Here is a 16770-nt window from a genome sequence, read left to right as displayed (position 1 = left end):
CACGGTCCAGAAGTTTTCAAGCTCAATAGACCAATGAAGCAGGCCAAGATAGCTCATGAATTGGCTCAGTATTCTAGAACCTTCTTGTACTTAAGGTTTTCGAGAGACTCCATAATGCTTCAAGGGTAACACGAGAAATGTACACATGGTTTTCATAGTATTTTTCGGCAATGTAAGGCATGTCTGCTTGTGTTCTAGAGACTTCCTATTAACCTTCACCGTTAAATTGGATCGTAGATTTTCAATTAGAAAAAAAAAATAAGATTGTAGATCTACGATTGTAATCATAAGGATTCTTGTATAAATAGGATCCCTCCACTTGTTACGACCCAAAAACATAAACCCAAACAGGGCTTCTCCAAGGAACACTACAACCTAGAATAACATATTCCTATTGCACGAATGTGGTTTTTTTTTTCACTATTTTAACATATAACACACAAAGTGAAAAGCACTATTAAAAACAAATAAAAGAAACTGCTACCATGTGATCACATGTTTTTAACAAAATGATAATTGTAAGAACAACACAGTATATGTATGGTAAGTTTTTGCTCAGTGTTATGGACTATGCTGAACGTATCAAGAATTCATGGTTCTTCTTGGAAAAAAAAAAAAATCAGGGAGAACGTAAAAAAAATCTTCTGATGAAGTACCCAATAGAAAGATGCAGGGCCATCTCAAGTCTTAAGTTTCGAGTGCAAGAAAACTAGAAAACATCAATTTATTGCTACCTAAACTCGTAAGTTTCGAGTTTCAAACTTGGTAGAGATGTAACGGTACGGGATCACGCATATACCTTTATTGGTTCGGTTCGGGTTGACTCATTTCAATTTGTTCTTTTTCTTTTCTTTTCTTTTTTCACTGGTTTCACCAACTACGGAAATCGAATCACAGCAAGTTTTCTTTCACCAATTTGATAATTTACGCCTTCAATCACCAATTTCACTAAAATTAGAAACAATGAGTGTGACGCTGTAATGACCCCAAAACCTCCGGTTAGCTTATCCCGAGAAAATATTATGAACGAGTATCGATTAATTAGAAATTGATGACGAGTTGACAGGGTAATGCATCATGCCTAAACTTAGTCCCGATAGAACAAAGTACCTAAGAAATTGGGAGTAGACGAGGACCACGAAGACACGTGGTCAAGTAGGGGGCCACGTGTCAGCACGTGGCCTAGTGAGGGACACGTGTCACCGCTAGGATGGCACGTGTCAAGTGAGTGGACAAGTGGCAACATGTGTCACTGTATGGTGACACGTGGCCAGCCAAGCGTCGGAACGTGGCATGGCGGTGCCGTGAGTCAGCACGTGGCCCCTCGGGCGCTAACTCGCCGCCGTCTTCTTTTCCTATAAATAGGGGTTGCCATCAATTCATTTTGTCATCGATCGTCACATCAAAACACCTCTTGACCCTTTACCCTCACTATGTCCTTGTTACTCGGCTGCTAGACATCCCGAGCCTATCCATCATCATCGTTCCGTCCATCTTAAGATCAAAGTTGAGTGAATTTCTAACTCGTATAGTCTGTAGTATGTTTGCATTCATGAAAATCATATATGATTTGTATCCATGAGATCCTATTTGGTTTATACGGGTAATCCATTCATCTACATACCGTTGAGTTTCTGAATGTCGACGAAGATAAGATTGCACTGCATATGCACGTCATGGCATTTCATTGTGAGTTGAGAAATAAAGCAGTTGGAGCAGAGCTTCTATTGAGGATACCTTATGGATATGCCATCGAAGCACGGATTCTGTCAATGCCGTGGAGCAAAGCTTCTGTCGAGGATTACCTTGCGGGTGATGCTATTGAAGCAGAGCTTCTGTCGACGAGACCCCGTGGGAGCCAGTACGGAAATCGGGATGCCTCAATGAGCAGGGATGCGTTGCACTTTGTGTGCTTTGGGATGCCTCTAGAGTGAGATGCCATGTGAGTTTTCCGCGAGGACGATCTTTGTGTGAGCCGGCGAAGTGGGAAATTGGTGAGCTTGAGAGAAATTTCATGCATATATCATCTCACATGTGCATTAAAGCTATGAATTATTGATGATATGTTCTGATTTCAATGTTTACATTTTATTGGGTTAGACGTTTATTCACGAAGCCTTAAGCTCACCTTCATGGATTAACAATTTTTTAGATTAGCTTAGCTAACTAGTGATGCCGACGGCAAGGAGTAACTCATGGATGTTGATGGTGAAGAAGAAGCTCGCCAATGGTGCCGTTAAGCTGGGAGTAGTTATCATATCTTGTATCTTGTAGCTCTCCCAGTGTCTTTGAACTTTTGTAAAGAACTGGTTAATGATTTGTATATAAATAAAACTGGATGTTTGTATTGCGAGTGTCTTGTTGTTACTGCATGTGATACGATCAGTGAAACCTATTAAGGCCATACCCTATTAGGCGTGACTACGTTGGTGTTTTGACATGCACATCTTCTGTCTGGTCATCTTGATTGTTTTAATTAGTCTTTCGCATATGCCGTTGTCTAATGAAAAATTAAATCAGAAGTAAGAGAAAAAAGTGGCCAGTGAGTCTTAGCAGGTGACAGACGGGGACGCTATAGATGTCCTAGAACGTCATGCGCTACATGTGCCATTTTTAATTATTTCTTTTGCATGCGGAAGCGTAATAAAATTTTTCACATCATCCATGACACACATAGCGTGAATCTAATAAACACATATGCTTCTTTTAAATTACCAGTAGTTTACCAAATGTACATAATACGATTTTCATATTACAAACATAAAAAGGCAAAAACCATACAACATACAAAAATACATGGACCCGGGGAAGGTTCTGGGTCACCTGTCACCACCATTACACTTCATCACTCCCCAAAAACCTGCTTGTACAAATATTGATGCACTATGGGTCGATAACTTCACCCATCAGCAACTCATCGGTGACATAATTAGGGGACCATCGAAGTCTCTAAGTGGTCCAAGCATATGACCATAAAAAATCAGGTACCAGGCTACATACTAAAGAAGAACCCACTCGGCGAGTCCTGCATTTACCCACACCGTGGTAGTGGACTTGGTATAAATAAAAATTAAATTAGGCTACATTACATCTTCGTATGCATAATCAACATGCATCGGGACCCCAAATAGCAGTGACGGGGGAAGGGCTATGTGGAGACATCCCAATCCCTCCACTTGCTTGCTAATCGTGTTCTGCTTTAATATGATATTAGTTATAATAGCGGGCGTAAGCGAAAGATTAACATAACAAGCGAGGCTAGAATACAAGTACACGTGAATAAACAACAGGTATTACGTATAAAGGTATGGCCTTAATAGGCGTTCACTAACCAGTAGCAATCACATAGTAAGATTATTCAATTGGTAGTGAAATTAGTTACTTTTATATATAATAAACGTTTAAGTACATTAACCATTTCCAAAAGATAAAACAAACACTTGGGAACAACAACAAAAAGGTAACTGCTTCCCATAAAAAAATCGCCGCCATCGTCAGCGTACTCCCTCGACGCCCATGCATCGCCATGTGGCCAATGTCAAAAAGTAGCTGTCGTGCCATCACAAATCAAAAATCTACCTGTACAACTAATCGTCCCATACCTACACTCCACTACTCCTCGCTATCGTTGTCACTACTACCATCACTGTGCTCACTAGCAAGGGGATAGGGAAGTGGCTCATGCCATTGGCATAAGCCTTGGACGTAAATAACGATAAAGTGATGCTTGATGCTTTCTACTGGTGGTCCTACCTCAATTGTCACCATGGTACGTAGCCTCCCATAACGCAAAAAACGGAGGATCAGACTCAGTACGCACCTCCCATATACGTGTAATGCATACTGGTCCGCCGAAATGGTAGATAACTTTGGCAGGCGGATGAGTAGACGACATATCTATCTAGCTAAAAAAGGCAACCACTAGCAAGGATGAGCCGAAGCTCAGCAAGAAAACATCTAATCAAACTGCTAAATTATCTAATAAATCATTCGATTAGGCAAGATTAATAGATAATTTATTTGACGTTGCAAGCAATCTCTCAAATGAGCTCGTAACCGAATATCCATATCGTGAGAGTTAAAAGCCCTTACTCAAGCAACAATGAACCAAGCAAACCAACAAAACTCTGGCAATCTGACGTTTCAAGATCATGTGCACTAACAGAGACAAAAAGACTTATATTTGAACAACAAACCTCTTATGCCACTCTCGGCCGAACATTATTAGGACCTCAATTAGCATTTTGTGCCGTTCAAGCTATCAACAAGGCGGTTTATTCCCAATTTCAATTTGCCCGAAGCTAAATAACAACAACTTAACCAAGATAACCACCCTGCATCTCACGGACTTCACACCCAGTCATTCAAGGTCCACGGCCAAGACACCCTTTACGCCGAATACATCAACTCACACCAAACCAACATCAAATTCAACGATCCAACCATTAATCCTAGTTACCCAAGACTTAGGAAGGCTAAAATAAGCAACGGATCGAATATATAAGGGCATCTTCCCTCTCATGCAAGCCGAAAACCTTTTCGGCGTACTCATTTTCCACGACCGTCAATCCGCACCAAACAAGCGACGTTAAACAATTTAGTAATAAGGTTTAAATCTGTACTGGCCTTAGAAGGATTGCACGAAGAAACAAGAGTTAAAATGACGAAGAAATGAGCTCAATTCCTCCCTCATCTTCTCAACATCGCGCGGGCTTGAGGGCGACAGCGAGACGGACAGCGACGGCAACATGGAGCAGTGGCGAAGGACATGAGGATGAGAGCTCATCGTCACCAGCATTAAGAGATGGCGTCGTTGGTCCTTGAGAGAGAGAGAGAGAGAGAGAGAGAGAGAGAGAGAGAGAGAGAGAGAGAGAAGGGAGGGTAAGAGTGAAGAGGAAGAGAGAGTGGAGAAAAGCAGGAGGGGGTCTTATGTAGGTGGGCAAAAATTGAGTGGGTTGGCGAATAACGATGTCGTAGTCCAATTCGCAAACCAACTCAGGCTTGAAACATTTTCTTTATGACTTCAAAATGATCATCGTCCCAAATGTTCCAACAATTTAATGTGGTCACGCCTAAAATACATTATTAAACTAATAGTCCACCGCACCAAATATAAAAATCCTCCCCTCAAATCACGTTGACTATAATTCGAGCACTGATAAATGCCATTCCGCTTAATAATCCAACTGGCGGAAATTTAGGTTGTCACAAGCTATCCTACATATCTAAAAAATAAATGGATGAGCCAAGACTTACTAAATGAAATCTCTAAGCTTAAGGTCGGTGACCCTCTTATCACTCAACGTAGCATGCAAATAACGAACATGCAAGGCCATACATAAGTGCATGAGTAGACGCTTGATCTTCCTTCATGACGGTAATAATTTTGCATGATATGGCTCATTCAAGGCAATTATATGGCATGTTATTTCATAATGCACCAGTATCACCTAGTGTTTTAGCAACACTAATATATGTGATACATGAACAAGCATTATCATCTTTACTTATCCTTCCGAACACTCTTGATGCATCCCGACACACGGGGCATCTCCTATCTCATAGCAGGGGAATCTTAACTCCCGAGGCATCTCGTAACACTCCACGGGACATTCTAGATCACACGGCAAGGGTATCCGGAATCTCTCGGAATATCTTGTGACACTCTACGGGACATTCTAAATCACACGCAGAGGGCATCCGAACACACTAGGCATCGTCGCCACCATTATGCAAACAAAAGAATACTTTCATAATCATTTACATAGTTACCATGCAATTATGTTGCTCGTGAAAATGTTCAAAATCAACATACAACATTATTTTCCTTAAACCATCATCCAAGCACAAGCATTCTAGTTCATGCATCACTTACTCATTTTTTCATTCTCATGTCTCCAAAGAATACTCTTATGAACACAAACTTCAGAAAGAAAAATCGATACATACTTATATGGTGGGATAATTTCAAATTCATTAATTAAGTTTTTGAACAATCGGTCTTAAACTGGCTAAAAAAATGAAATAACACTGGGTCACCAATTGATCGGAGAATTGCCTAATTCCTTCAACAAAAATCTTCAGCTACATTCCAACTTGCAGCAATACAATCACCAAAATAATTTGTCTCACGCTTGAGCAAATCATTTCAAAATTGAAATCATAGGGTGACTCTGTAGAAAGCCATCATATTGAAGACACCAATGAAGATGATTATTATGGCATCAATCTGTCAGAAGATGACAAAGACTATGAAGAATAAGAATTATCACTCTTCAGAATTATTTGGAGATATACTCATCAGCATTTGAAGACACCATGTTAGCAAAGGTTTTTTCAATCACGTGAAAAAAAAAAACCTGCCATGATTATTTGGGCAAAAAGAAAACGCCCAAGCCTTCTATAAATGGGGGGCCTACGCCCAAAGGAGAAGGAGGCCTTCAGATCACATTCTCTTTTTAAAATTTTCTCTTGTAATCTCTATCCATAGCACTTATAAACCTTCCCTATCACTTGTAATCTTTCCATTTCCTGTTGTAATCTTTCAATTACTTCTTGGATCACATTATATTGTAAGTTCTCTTATTACATCAAAGATTACCAACTAGATCATAGTCGTTTTACTCATTTTTATAATTTTATTTCATTTTGATTATTAGTGGAATCATCCTTGAGTGCGGATTACCACCCTTGGAAAAGGTCACATTATATTGATCACGGTACTTATACCCCACTTGAGCGTAGTTTACTACCCTTGTGGATGTTTTACTTTAAATAATAATTTATTTATAAGTTTACATTGCAATATATTTACCTATCATTTTATACCACACTTGAAAGAGGTTACCCCGACTAGAGGAAGTTTACCCTTATAATGGATGGTGTTTTTCTTCTGTGTTACTTTATTAATCGTTTTATACGTTACTTTCGTTATTTTTCTTAGGGTTAATATCACAAAAAAACCCCCAAACTGGTATATATGTGACAAATTTATCTCAAATTATTTTTTTGACCTCTAAAAAACTCCAAACTAGTTGTGACAAATTTACTCTAAACTGGTATAATTGTGATAAATTTTTCATCTGTCAAATTGCTAAGTTGGACGGCACATGACAATTGACGAGCGCATCAATTTGGGATTTTTATACTTTGTTTGTCCCAAATGTATCGCTTTGAGATTTTTCATGGTATTAATCTAATTTAGTCAAAACTAACGGAGGGAAAATTTGTCACGGGTGTACTAATTTTGGATTTTTGATAGTCAAAATAATAGTTTGGGTAAATTTATTACGGGTGTATCGGTTTGAAATTTTTTGTGATCAAAAAAATAATTTGGAATAAATTTGTTGCGGGAGTACTAGTTTGGGGTTTTTCGTGATATCAACCATTTTTATTATTCCTAACAAATGTATCAGTTTGAAGTTTTTCGTGATATTAATCTAATTTAGTCGAAACTAATGGATGGAAAATTTGTCACAGGTGTATCAATTTTGAATTTTTGATAGTCAAAATAAAATTTTGTGGTAAATTTATTACAAGTGTATTAGTTTAAAATTTTTTGTGATCAAAAAAATAATTTGGAATAAATTTGTTATAAGAGTACTAGTTTGAGGTTTTTCGTGATATTAACCATTTTTATTATTCTTAATTCACATGAGGGAACTCAATCATGCCTCCCAAATTATCCAAAAAAAGGAAAAGGAAAAGGCATTGTTGAATCATCATGTCCAAAATCTGAATCACAACTCCAACCATTATCAATAATCCCACTCCGGTTTCGAGAAATTCTCCAAAGCCAATCATGAAGCATCTGTTTCTACTATCTTAAAATCATTCGGGTCTGCTAAATGTAAACAAGGTATTTCTTTAACATGCATTTTGATTTGTCTAACAATGTTAGTGTGAGGTGTTGTCCAAGGTGAGGGATTTTTGTGCAATCTTTGATGCAATGGTTTACAAAGTATATTGATATTTGGGAAGAAGTCTATGATGTAATTGAGACTTCCATACATACATACATACATACATACCCAAAATCGGTAGCTATTCTTCATCAGCAACACATGAATTTTGCAACTCACGACATACAATTGGTAACACTCTCTCTCTCTCTCTCTCTCTCTCTCTCTCTTAATATATGACCAATTTATTATTATTGTATTGCTAATTATTATATTATAATATTATTTTTCGATAATCCCATAATCGGTCAACAATGTTGACCATCACTCCCACAGAAATTGGCAACTTCTTCTTATTTTTTTTTTAAATCGATAACTTTTATAAGCAGAATCGGTAACTTTCACACTCCGACTAGTTTCAGTAATTAACTCATATATCACTCTTTACACCCAACAAACTATCAGTTCTCGTGGAAAGACATTAAAACACCCTTTTTTCAATGAAACCCCACTAAAAACACAACTCAGTACACTCGCTTTCATCACTGAGCCTTAGCCTTTTCATACTTATAATCAAATCCCACTATATTGGCAAACAACAAGCAACCAAGTTAAGAGCATTAAGTAGATCATTCTAACTTAGCGCTTAGAGTTTTTGCTTATTTTGAAAATGACGAGTACAAATCAAAGTTTTTGTTTCTTTCAACAAAATAAATAAAACCTTGAATAAAAATGAATGCTTTAATTCAAAAAGACAAAACCCATTGATAGAAAGTAGTGGAAATCAATAATATACTTCGTCCGAAATCGAAAGACGAAGACAAAAACTTTTAATAACAAGCACGGGCCTTAGCTTTTACTCACATAATTGAAAGCAAGAGATTGACGAAGGAAAGTGGTGAATGAGGTGGCAAATGAAGTGGAGACCTCTTTGCCTTTTAAAGAGAGTTTCTCCCCCTTCCCAATTGGCAAGTATAAAGAGTGAAGGAGATTCAACCATAGTTTGGGCGTTAATTGTCTTAGGATTAAAACAATGATTGCATGTGGTATATTTTCTAAAGAAATTGATTCATGTGGCCCCTAAGTTTATAAGTAGGGTACATATGGCTTAATAACATTGACCAAAAGGATTTTGAGAGGGAGCTCCTCCGTCGGCCAAGCAAGAGCATGAGTCATTAAGTGCATTAAATGATAGATGATGTAAGGTATGATATCATCAAGAGTAGGGGTAAGCAAGTCGGACCGACTGGATCGAAAACTGCTCGGACCGAATCGGTGGTCCGATTCCCGATTCCAGAGGGCGGTGGTCCGGTTCCCGGTTCCAAAGGTACATGACCGGATTGGTCGATTTTAATTTATTTTTTTTTACATTTACAAGGTCTCATGCGGTTGAGACTTGGACCACATATTTATTTTGCAGCTTCTATTGCCATGACTCTACCCAACAATGTCAAATGCTTCGTGCTACTAAATTGTGCTCGAAAATTCCATCATCTTATGTTTTTTTTAAAAAAAAATACTGTTTTAGAGTCATTTCTTCGAAAATAATGTCCTTGATAATATTTGCTTAACTCTATTAGACCACTTGGGAACCGGACCCGATTAGCTGTTTGGTCCTTGGTTCCGAAAATTGGGAACCGGCACCACCGGTCCGACTCTCGACTCTTGAGGAAAATCGAACCGAACCGGGAACCGCTCACCCCTAATCAAGAGCATGCGATAGATTTTGGAGAATGACAAATGGGTCAATTTAGTACGTAAACGAGGAAATTAGTGGCCGTTTTAAACCATCAAAACATTTCGCAAAACTCACTGAACGTGAGGAAATATTTAACTCAGTAAATTTCAAATTTACCACTCGTTCAATACGTAAACTCGGAGCGCATCAACTTCCGTAAATAACTGACGTGGCATTACATGCTTCACCGCCACTCTAGAAAATTAATACGAGAATAATATTCGGCAAGTCAATTCTAATTAACAAATTTCTCGAGAATTGTGGACTTCGTGTCTCTATAATACCACATAAATCACCCAACTAGAATTCTCACATGCGACAATTATCATTTATGAATACCTACATAATATAAATTAACATAGGAATTTTCAGGATGTCACAACAAAATTCATACATTCTCCAATACTCAAGAAATACAGAAAACAACGGAGTTTAAATAAGGCACTCATAAGACACAATGCCAATACTCACAAGAGATTACCAATTACCTGCTCTCTATCAACAATGCTAAGTAGCTCAAAGTGAGAATGCAAAGTGAATGAAGGAATTAGAGGAATGAAAACCAAACACCAAAAGAGTGAAACTCAATTGGATCGCTAGAATTGTAGATGAAAGAGATCCAAAGATTTCGTAGATGCACACAAGATAGCAACAGGTGGATAAAATTGACAGAGAGAGGGAAACAGTTTACCTTCCTTTTCACATTCACTCACTATTGGGCTATAATGACCCGGTCCAACGAGGGTGGGGAGTGGTTGTCTAGGCTAGAGGGCTTGAATAAGGAGCGGCTCCTGGTAGGTTTCTAGGATGGCGAATGGGGCAGAAATGAACCGAATCCCACATCGTCTAGGTGTAGTGAGGTGACGTGCTATATATGTATAACACTTGTCCTTGACTTGCAACGAGGTGTTTAAAAAGTATTAACAAATTTTTCTATCCATGACAAAAGCTAGATAAAAAACAAAAACAAAATCATCTCTACGGGTTTTTTTTTTTTTTTTTGCCTTTTCAATTTCTATGGGAATTAGCCTTATTGGGAAGGATTTCACCAACAGCCGGTCGGGTCGGGTCTCGACCCATCATGAATGCCCAGGTCTTCATTTCAATCAGCCCAAGTACTGAATCCTGGCCACGTACAGATAGCAATTCGAACCAATAACGTGACGACACATCAGAATCGATCCTGCGTGTACACCTCAAGTGACGAGCACCCATTAAGAAATGCAAACGATCACTGGGAATGACAAAAATGCCACTCAATGGCCGGTGCTTGAGACGGGAAATTGAAAACCCAATGGAAAACGCCCGATAGCTGTTGTTGCGACGACTTTAAATCCTCGAATCCGATCTCTTCAAGTCGATCGCGAGAGGAAGTGCTCCGGCGGCGAGGCCTTGGTCTCCGGTCAGAGAACAGGATTGTAGCAGTTTCGCCTGAGGACCTCCGATGCGATTTAGGGCTTTGCGTTCAGATACTTTGTGACGACGTCCTCGAAAGAAGCTCGAAAGGTGTTGCCGCATTCGCCATGGCCGCGCCGTTCTTCTCTACGCCTTTTCAGCCCTACGTTTATCAGGTAAGTTGCGAGTTGTTTTTCCTAGAAATTGTGGTGAAAGGAAAGTGGTTCTGCTTCGGCTAGAGTTCGATTCATTTTCGTGCCTTTTTGGCTCGTGCGGCGTATCGGGTGATCCTTTTCTTTTGGCCTAGATTTGATGGATTGAAAATTGCGAAGCTGATTGTTAGGAATAAAATTCAGCGCGTTTGGAGGATCGTTCACTTGTTTATCCAAGTGATAGTTGTTGGTATGTTGCAACAGGAGAAGAGGTTGTTCTGCGGTTCTTTCTCTCTTTTCAGCGAATCAGTGTCTGGATAATTGGAACTTCAAGTTTGGTCGGGAACGAGGTTCCTTGATCTGGAATAGAGTTTGAGAAGAGTCAATACGAGAAACAGTAGATTTCCGAGTCACGTTGTTGAGATGAAAATGCGCCTGCCACATTCATATCATTGTTGGCAATGGCAATTTAAATTGTGGGACACAACATCGGTACATCTTGAGCGTGAGTGAACGAGCTGTTTTTATGGGTTTGAGGTGTATCTTGCTGTATATTGTAAAGCGATATCAGTTTACTTTTCCTTAAAAGGAATTGGAGCAGGAGTCCTTGGTAAACATCATCAGCAATGCTTTTAAATGCCAATATAATGCTTGGCGACCGGTGTTATTGGAGTGGGAGTTCTAATGCTGTCACTGTGAGGAGCTTATCTCAGTCCACCAAATGGATGTTGCATGATCTAAGATAGATTTCTGAGTCAGGTTGTTGAGATGAAAATGCGCCTGCCACATTCATATCATTGTTGGCAATAGCAATTTAAATAGTGGGACGCAACATCGGTACATCTTGAGCGTGAGTGAATGAGCTGTTTTTTATGGGTTTGACGTGTATCTTTCTCTTTGTTGTAAAGTGATATCAGTTTACCTTTCCTCAAAAGGAATAGGAGCAGGATTCCTTGGTAAAGATCATTGACAATCCTTTTAAATGCCGATATAATGCTTGGTGACTGGTGTTATTGGAGCAGGAGTTCTAGTGCTGTCGATGTGAGGAGCTTATCTCTGTCTACCAAATGGATGTTACATGATCTAAGATAGACTTTTCTTTGCCATTGGTTGGACTTGGATCTGTGACTTAATCTGAAAGGGACCAGCTGTCTTTTTTTGTTGCATTCTGAATTGTCAAGAATTTCCTGTCCCCTTCTCCGTTTACGGGTTCTTTGCCTCTTGATTTCACGTGGGTTGATTCACTGCAGAGTCCTCAAGATGCTGTCATACCCTTCCAGATTTTAGGTGGTGAAGCGCAGGTGGTCCAGGTATACATTTAATCATGCTGGACTTCTCTTGTTCCATTCTCATCTCTTTGCATATTTGAACAAATCCATGTTTTTCCTATCAGATAATGTTAAAGTCACAAGAAAAAGTTGTTGCGAGACCTGGTAAGTTGCCCACAATTTTTTTTTTTCCTTTATGTTATTAAACCATTGAAGAATGAAGAATCACATTTATGAGCTGCTTAGTACATGACTCTGCAATCTGCTTGCCTTTCAACATCTTGGTGAAGAAATGTTTACCCTGCAGTAGGTTAATTTATTGATCTTCAGGAAAGAGCATCCTGCATCCACCATCAAGAGATAGGTCACCAACTTAAGATTGCTTTATGTTCTTCATGTCATGTCGTAGCTCATAAATCTTTTCCCTCATTTATTTGTGCCTTGCGGGTGATGGAGTTGGGGCAAATAGTCCTTGCTGTTTGCATTATACTTCTTAAATCTGTTTTTGGTAATATATCTGCTGGTCTTCTATTTTCGGATTGCAGAAACAGAAATGGATATTGCAAATGAACTGTGTAATCCTGGCTTTTATTGTTTGGTGAATATTGTCAGCTATTTGATGTAGTGTAGAATTGGTTACCAATGATGTCTTCTTCTCCTTATTTCTTTGGTGTGTGGGTGCAACTTAAGGAACTAGTTTATATAATTTTTCTTGGACCAATGCTGCATGCATAAGCTAAAAATAACGGTAGTATTGAGCTCATCTTTTTGTGGCCACACAAGGGATGCTCTTTTTTTTTTTTTTCCGAGTATATGAGTTGGCTTCTATTTTTTTGTTCATTCTGGATGTCTCAGTGGTTGAATCAGAACCTTGGCATGACTCACTGAACGGCTTTCATTTCGAAATTCTCATTTGCTAAATTGCCAGGTTCTGAGCCATCTGAACAGCTTCCTTTTTTTTTTCCTTTGCAACATATGTGGAATTAATACATAAATCACTGAACCTTGGCATGAATAACTGAACAGCTTTCCTTTGGAAATTCTAACATCTGCTAAATTGGTAGTTGCTGAGCCATCTGAACAGTATTTTTTTTCCTTTCCCACATGTGGAATTAATACCTGGAAATTCGGCAGGTTCTATGTGCTTCATGTCTGGGTCTATTGAAATGGACAATGTTTATCTACCCGAGAATGAAACAGGCATGTGGCAATGGCTTTTTGGCAAGAATGTGACAAGCATAATTCTTCGAAACCCTGGTCCTGTTGACGGCTTTGTTGGAATAGCCGCACCTTCTCTTGCAAGAATTCTCCCGGTTTGTCTTTCTAGACAAGTCAAATTATTGATTGTTTTTATGTACTAGGTTATTGCATTTCTTCTTACTCGAACATATCGAGGCATTTTGTATATTGTATCTCTAATTACAGTCCTTGGCTTGTGCATTTCTTAGATTGACTTGGCTATGTTTGGTGGAGAAATTTTATGCCAGGTAGAGCCTACTCCGTTGCCTCGTGGTCATCGTTTGTAATCTTTTACCCCAATTTTGTTCAATTGCAATCAGTCTAGATACTTCTAAGTCATGTATTAGCACATGGTTCGGGATAAATTTGATGGTCAAATTTGATTATCTCCTTTTTACTGTGTCCTGATATATTAATTGATTTTCCTGAGTTTTATCTGTAGCCAGATGCATTTCTTTGCTCTATCAATGATGTGAAGGTCAGTAGTACAATTGATCAGAGAGCACGCCATGTGGTCATTGGTGCAGAGGTAAGATATAATGCCTTCCACACCTTATGGTTGGCTACTATTGCCTACTGTTTTGTGAGGAAATTCTCCTTTGCCTGATCTTTACCTCTGCAACATAATTATTGCCAAGTTATCCATTTCTTATTGTTTGGTTGACAAGTATGCTATGCTATTTTAGGGTTTTTTGAGACAGAAGCTCTCGGGCCAAGGACTTGCATTTTTAGCCGCGGGTGGATCTGGTATGCTCTTCCATGATCATAGTTCAATTCCCGTAGCACATCTGTTTATTGGGATAAGCATGGTTGCTGTTAATAGTCCAACTCTAGAGAATCCAACCATGCCTTTTGTTCCTTGTTTATGCAATTAAGCACCGATACTTTCTTTTGTACTTAGTACACCAGAAGGTTTCTTCAAGATCCATTTGGTTTTGCACACTTTTAGTACACTCGTATTTGGATTCTTTAAATTTGAAATACTTTATGCGAATTTGCATTCTTCTTGAATTAGTTGAAAGAGCCTGATGGTTTGCTTCGTCTCTTTGGTGCAGTTGTGCAGAAGAATCTAGAGGTCGGAGAAGTCTTAGCTGTCGATGTATCCTGCATCGCTGCTGTAACTGGCACGGTCAATATCCAAATTAAGTACAATGGTCCCATCAGAAGAGCGGTCTTTGGGGTAAGCCTTATTTCTCTGGCATCATTCCAAGTTTGGAAGATCAGGTTATGTATATGCTTCCGCCATATGACTGCTTTTGGCCATAGAAGCTAGCTTTTTGTCTTTGGTTAATTTATTTGTAAGGCATGTCCACCTGTTCTAACGGCTTCTTTCTGTATCTATATCCCTGGAAGACTATTAAAGCTGACGTGTTGTCTGCCAATTGCAGGGTGACAATCTTGTAACAGCTGTTCTGACAGGGCCAGGAATCGTGTTCATCCAGAGTTTGCCCTTTCATAGACTTTCTCAGCGAATCGCACGGTATTATCACTTTGTGGCATGGAACTCTTAGATTTACCAGAAACTTTTTTTACGAAACTAGTTCATTTCCTTGCTCTAGTGATCCCAACTCCGTGGTTAAACTAACTAGCCGTCATTTCTTTACAGGGCTGTAACCTCTCCGAACATGAGGGAGAACCCCAAGTTTTTCATTCAGATAGCCATCTTCTTTTTTCTTGCTTATGTTGTGATTGTATCTTCGCTGATCTTGACAGATGTGTAACTTTAGTTTTTTCCTTTCTTAGCCTGATTTTTACCAGACCCTCTTTGTTCTTTCGATTGATCTTCATGCAAGTTCATCCTTTATGGTATAGGCAGGTATATGCAAAGAAGGAATTTCAATCGGTGTTTGAAGTTTTGATGACCCTCGACCGTTGTTGTAGATGAAACTTTGTGCTGATCTCCTTTATCTTTGGGTGCCTAACAAGATGAAATTTTGAACTTCCATATGTGTAATTATCTGGTTTCATAACAGTGGTTTGGATTCCTCGGGCTCCTTAATAGCGCTATAGCAGTTCGTCCACGCAATGGGAATGGTACCTACCAAATGGAGCGATGCAGTTCTACTATGTTAAAATCAAAGTGCCACTTGATTGCTTCAATGGACGTTCTTCCAACTCTAGTTTGGTTTCATTGCCCATCAAATGATTGTAGATGCAAATGCAAATTTCTTGGTCCATTGGGCTACTTCGAATCATGGTGTATCACTATCATCCGACGCGGTGACCATTGATTCACGGTACCGTAATCTTTCGTTGCCTTGCTTGGTCGACCCAGTGGCCACTATAATAAGCGCCATGAGATCACTCTGCGAGTTCCATCCCCAAAGTTTCAGTGTGTCATTTCATTGTGTCCAAGGCTCATTCCCGTCCATCGATGTGTCTTGGGATGGGCAAGTTCATGCTCTCGATTAGTCGAAGACGGTCATGGAAAGGCTGTGAAGTTGGAGGGAAACGAGTCTTGCATGACTTCTTGTATCAGCATAGTCGTCAAATAAATTTGAGTGTACCAAGATGGAATACCGGGTGCTTAGCAATGTGGCCTTTGCTTCTAATTGTCCCCCTTTTTAACTTCAATACTTGATACTTCAGGTCGAACTTTTTGTTAATGCAGGAACACCCATATTGTAGAAATCATGTGAAAATCTCACATTTAAAGTTGCATCATGGATGTTGTTTTGAAAGCTGTCCTTTTCGATAAATTCTCATAGTGTTTCTACACGGGCCCAAAGGGAGATAAATGAATCTCATCGGTAAAGATGAAAGTACCAGACTATGTTTGAGGCTCTGAGCCATAGACGTTAGGAATAAATATTGAGTACGCAATCTGTTTAATCCCCACATCGATCACAGTTGATATAAGCAGTTAGTTACCTACTGAAAGTAAAATTATCCACATCAACAGCAATGGGATCTGTAGGTAAAATAAAGCAACCCAGAATATTATTATGGCGTTCCTTATCGAAAGAAAATCTTTACATTTTCAATACTCGAGCGATGTCGAGCCATACGACTGTACTTGACTTCGGCTCAATTAAGGCGATACACATTGGTCAGACGAATGCCACAATCCATAAGCC

The 16770-nt window shown here is 39.2% G+C and overlaps 1 protein-coding gene across 1 annotated transcript; it reads left to right on the top strand.

Annotated features, from left to right (window-relative positions):
- Positions 1–10883: 10883 nt before the first annotated feature.
- LOC115737087 lies at positions 10884–15696 on the top strand. The gene is made up of 10 exons (XM_030669058.2): positions 10884–11210; positions 12437–12496; positions 12580–12619; positions 13589–13767; positions 13903–13941; positions 14136–14222; positions 14380–14440; positions 14749–14873; positions 15082–15173; positions 15300–15696. Exons 1-10 carry the CDS (start codon positions 11163–11165, stop codon positions 15412–15414), a joined length of 846 nt encoding a protein of 281 aa, XP_030524918.1. The 5' UTR covers positions 10884–11162; the 3' UTR covers positions 15415–15696.
- Positions 15697–16770: the final 1074 nt, after the last annotated feature.

Source organism: Rhodamnia argentea, chromosome 9 (assembly GCF_020921035.1).
Source record: "Rhodamnia argentea isolate NSW1041297 chromosome 9, ASM2092103v1, whole genome shotgun sequence".
Lineage (NCBI taxonomy): Eukaryota > Viridiplantae > Streptophyta > Magnoliopsida > Myrtales > Myrtaceae > Rhodamnia > Rhodamnia argentea.
The sequence above is the reverse complement of the archived record's forward strand: the minus strand, read 5'-3'. Positions and strand labels throughout refer to the sequence as shown.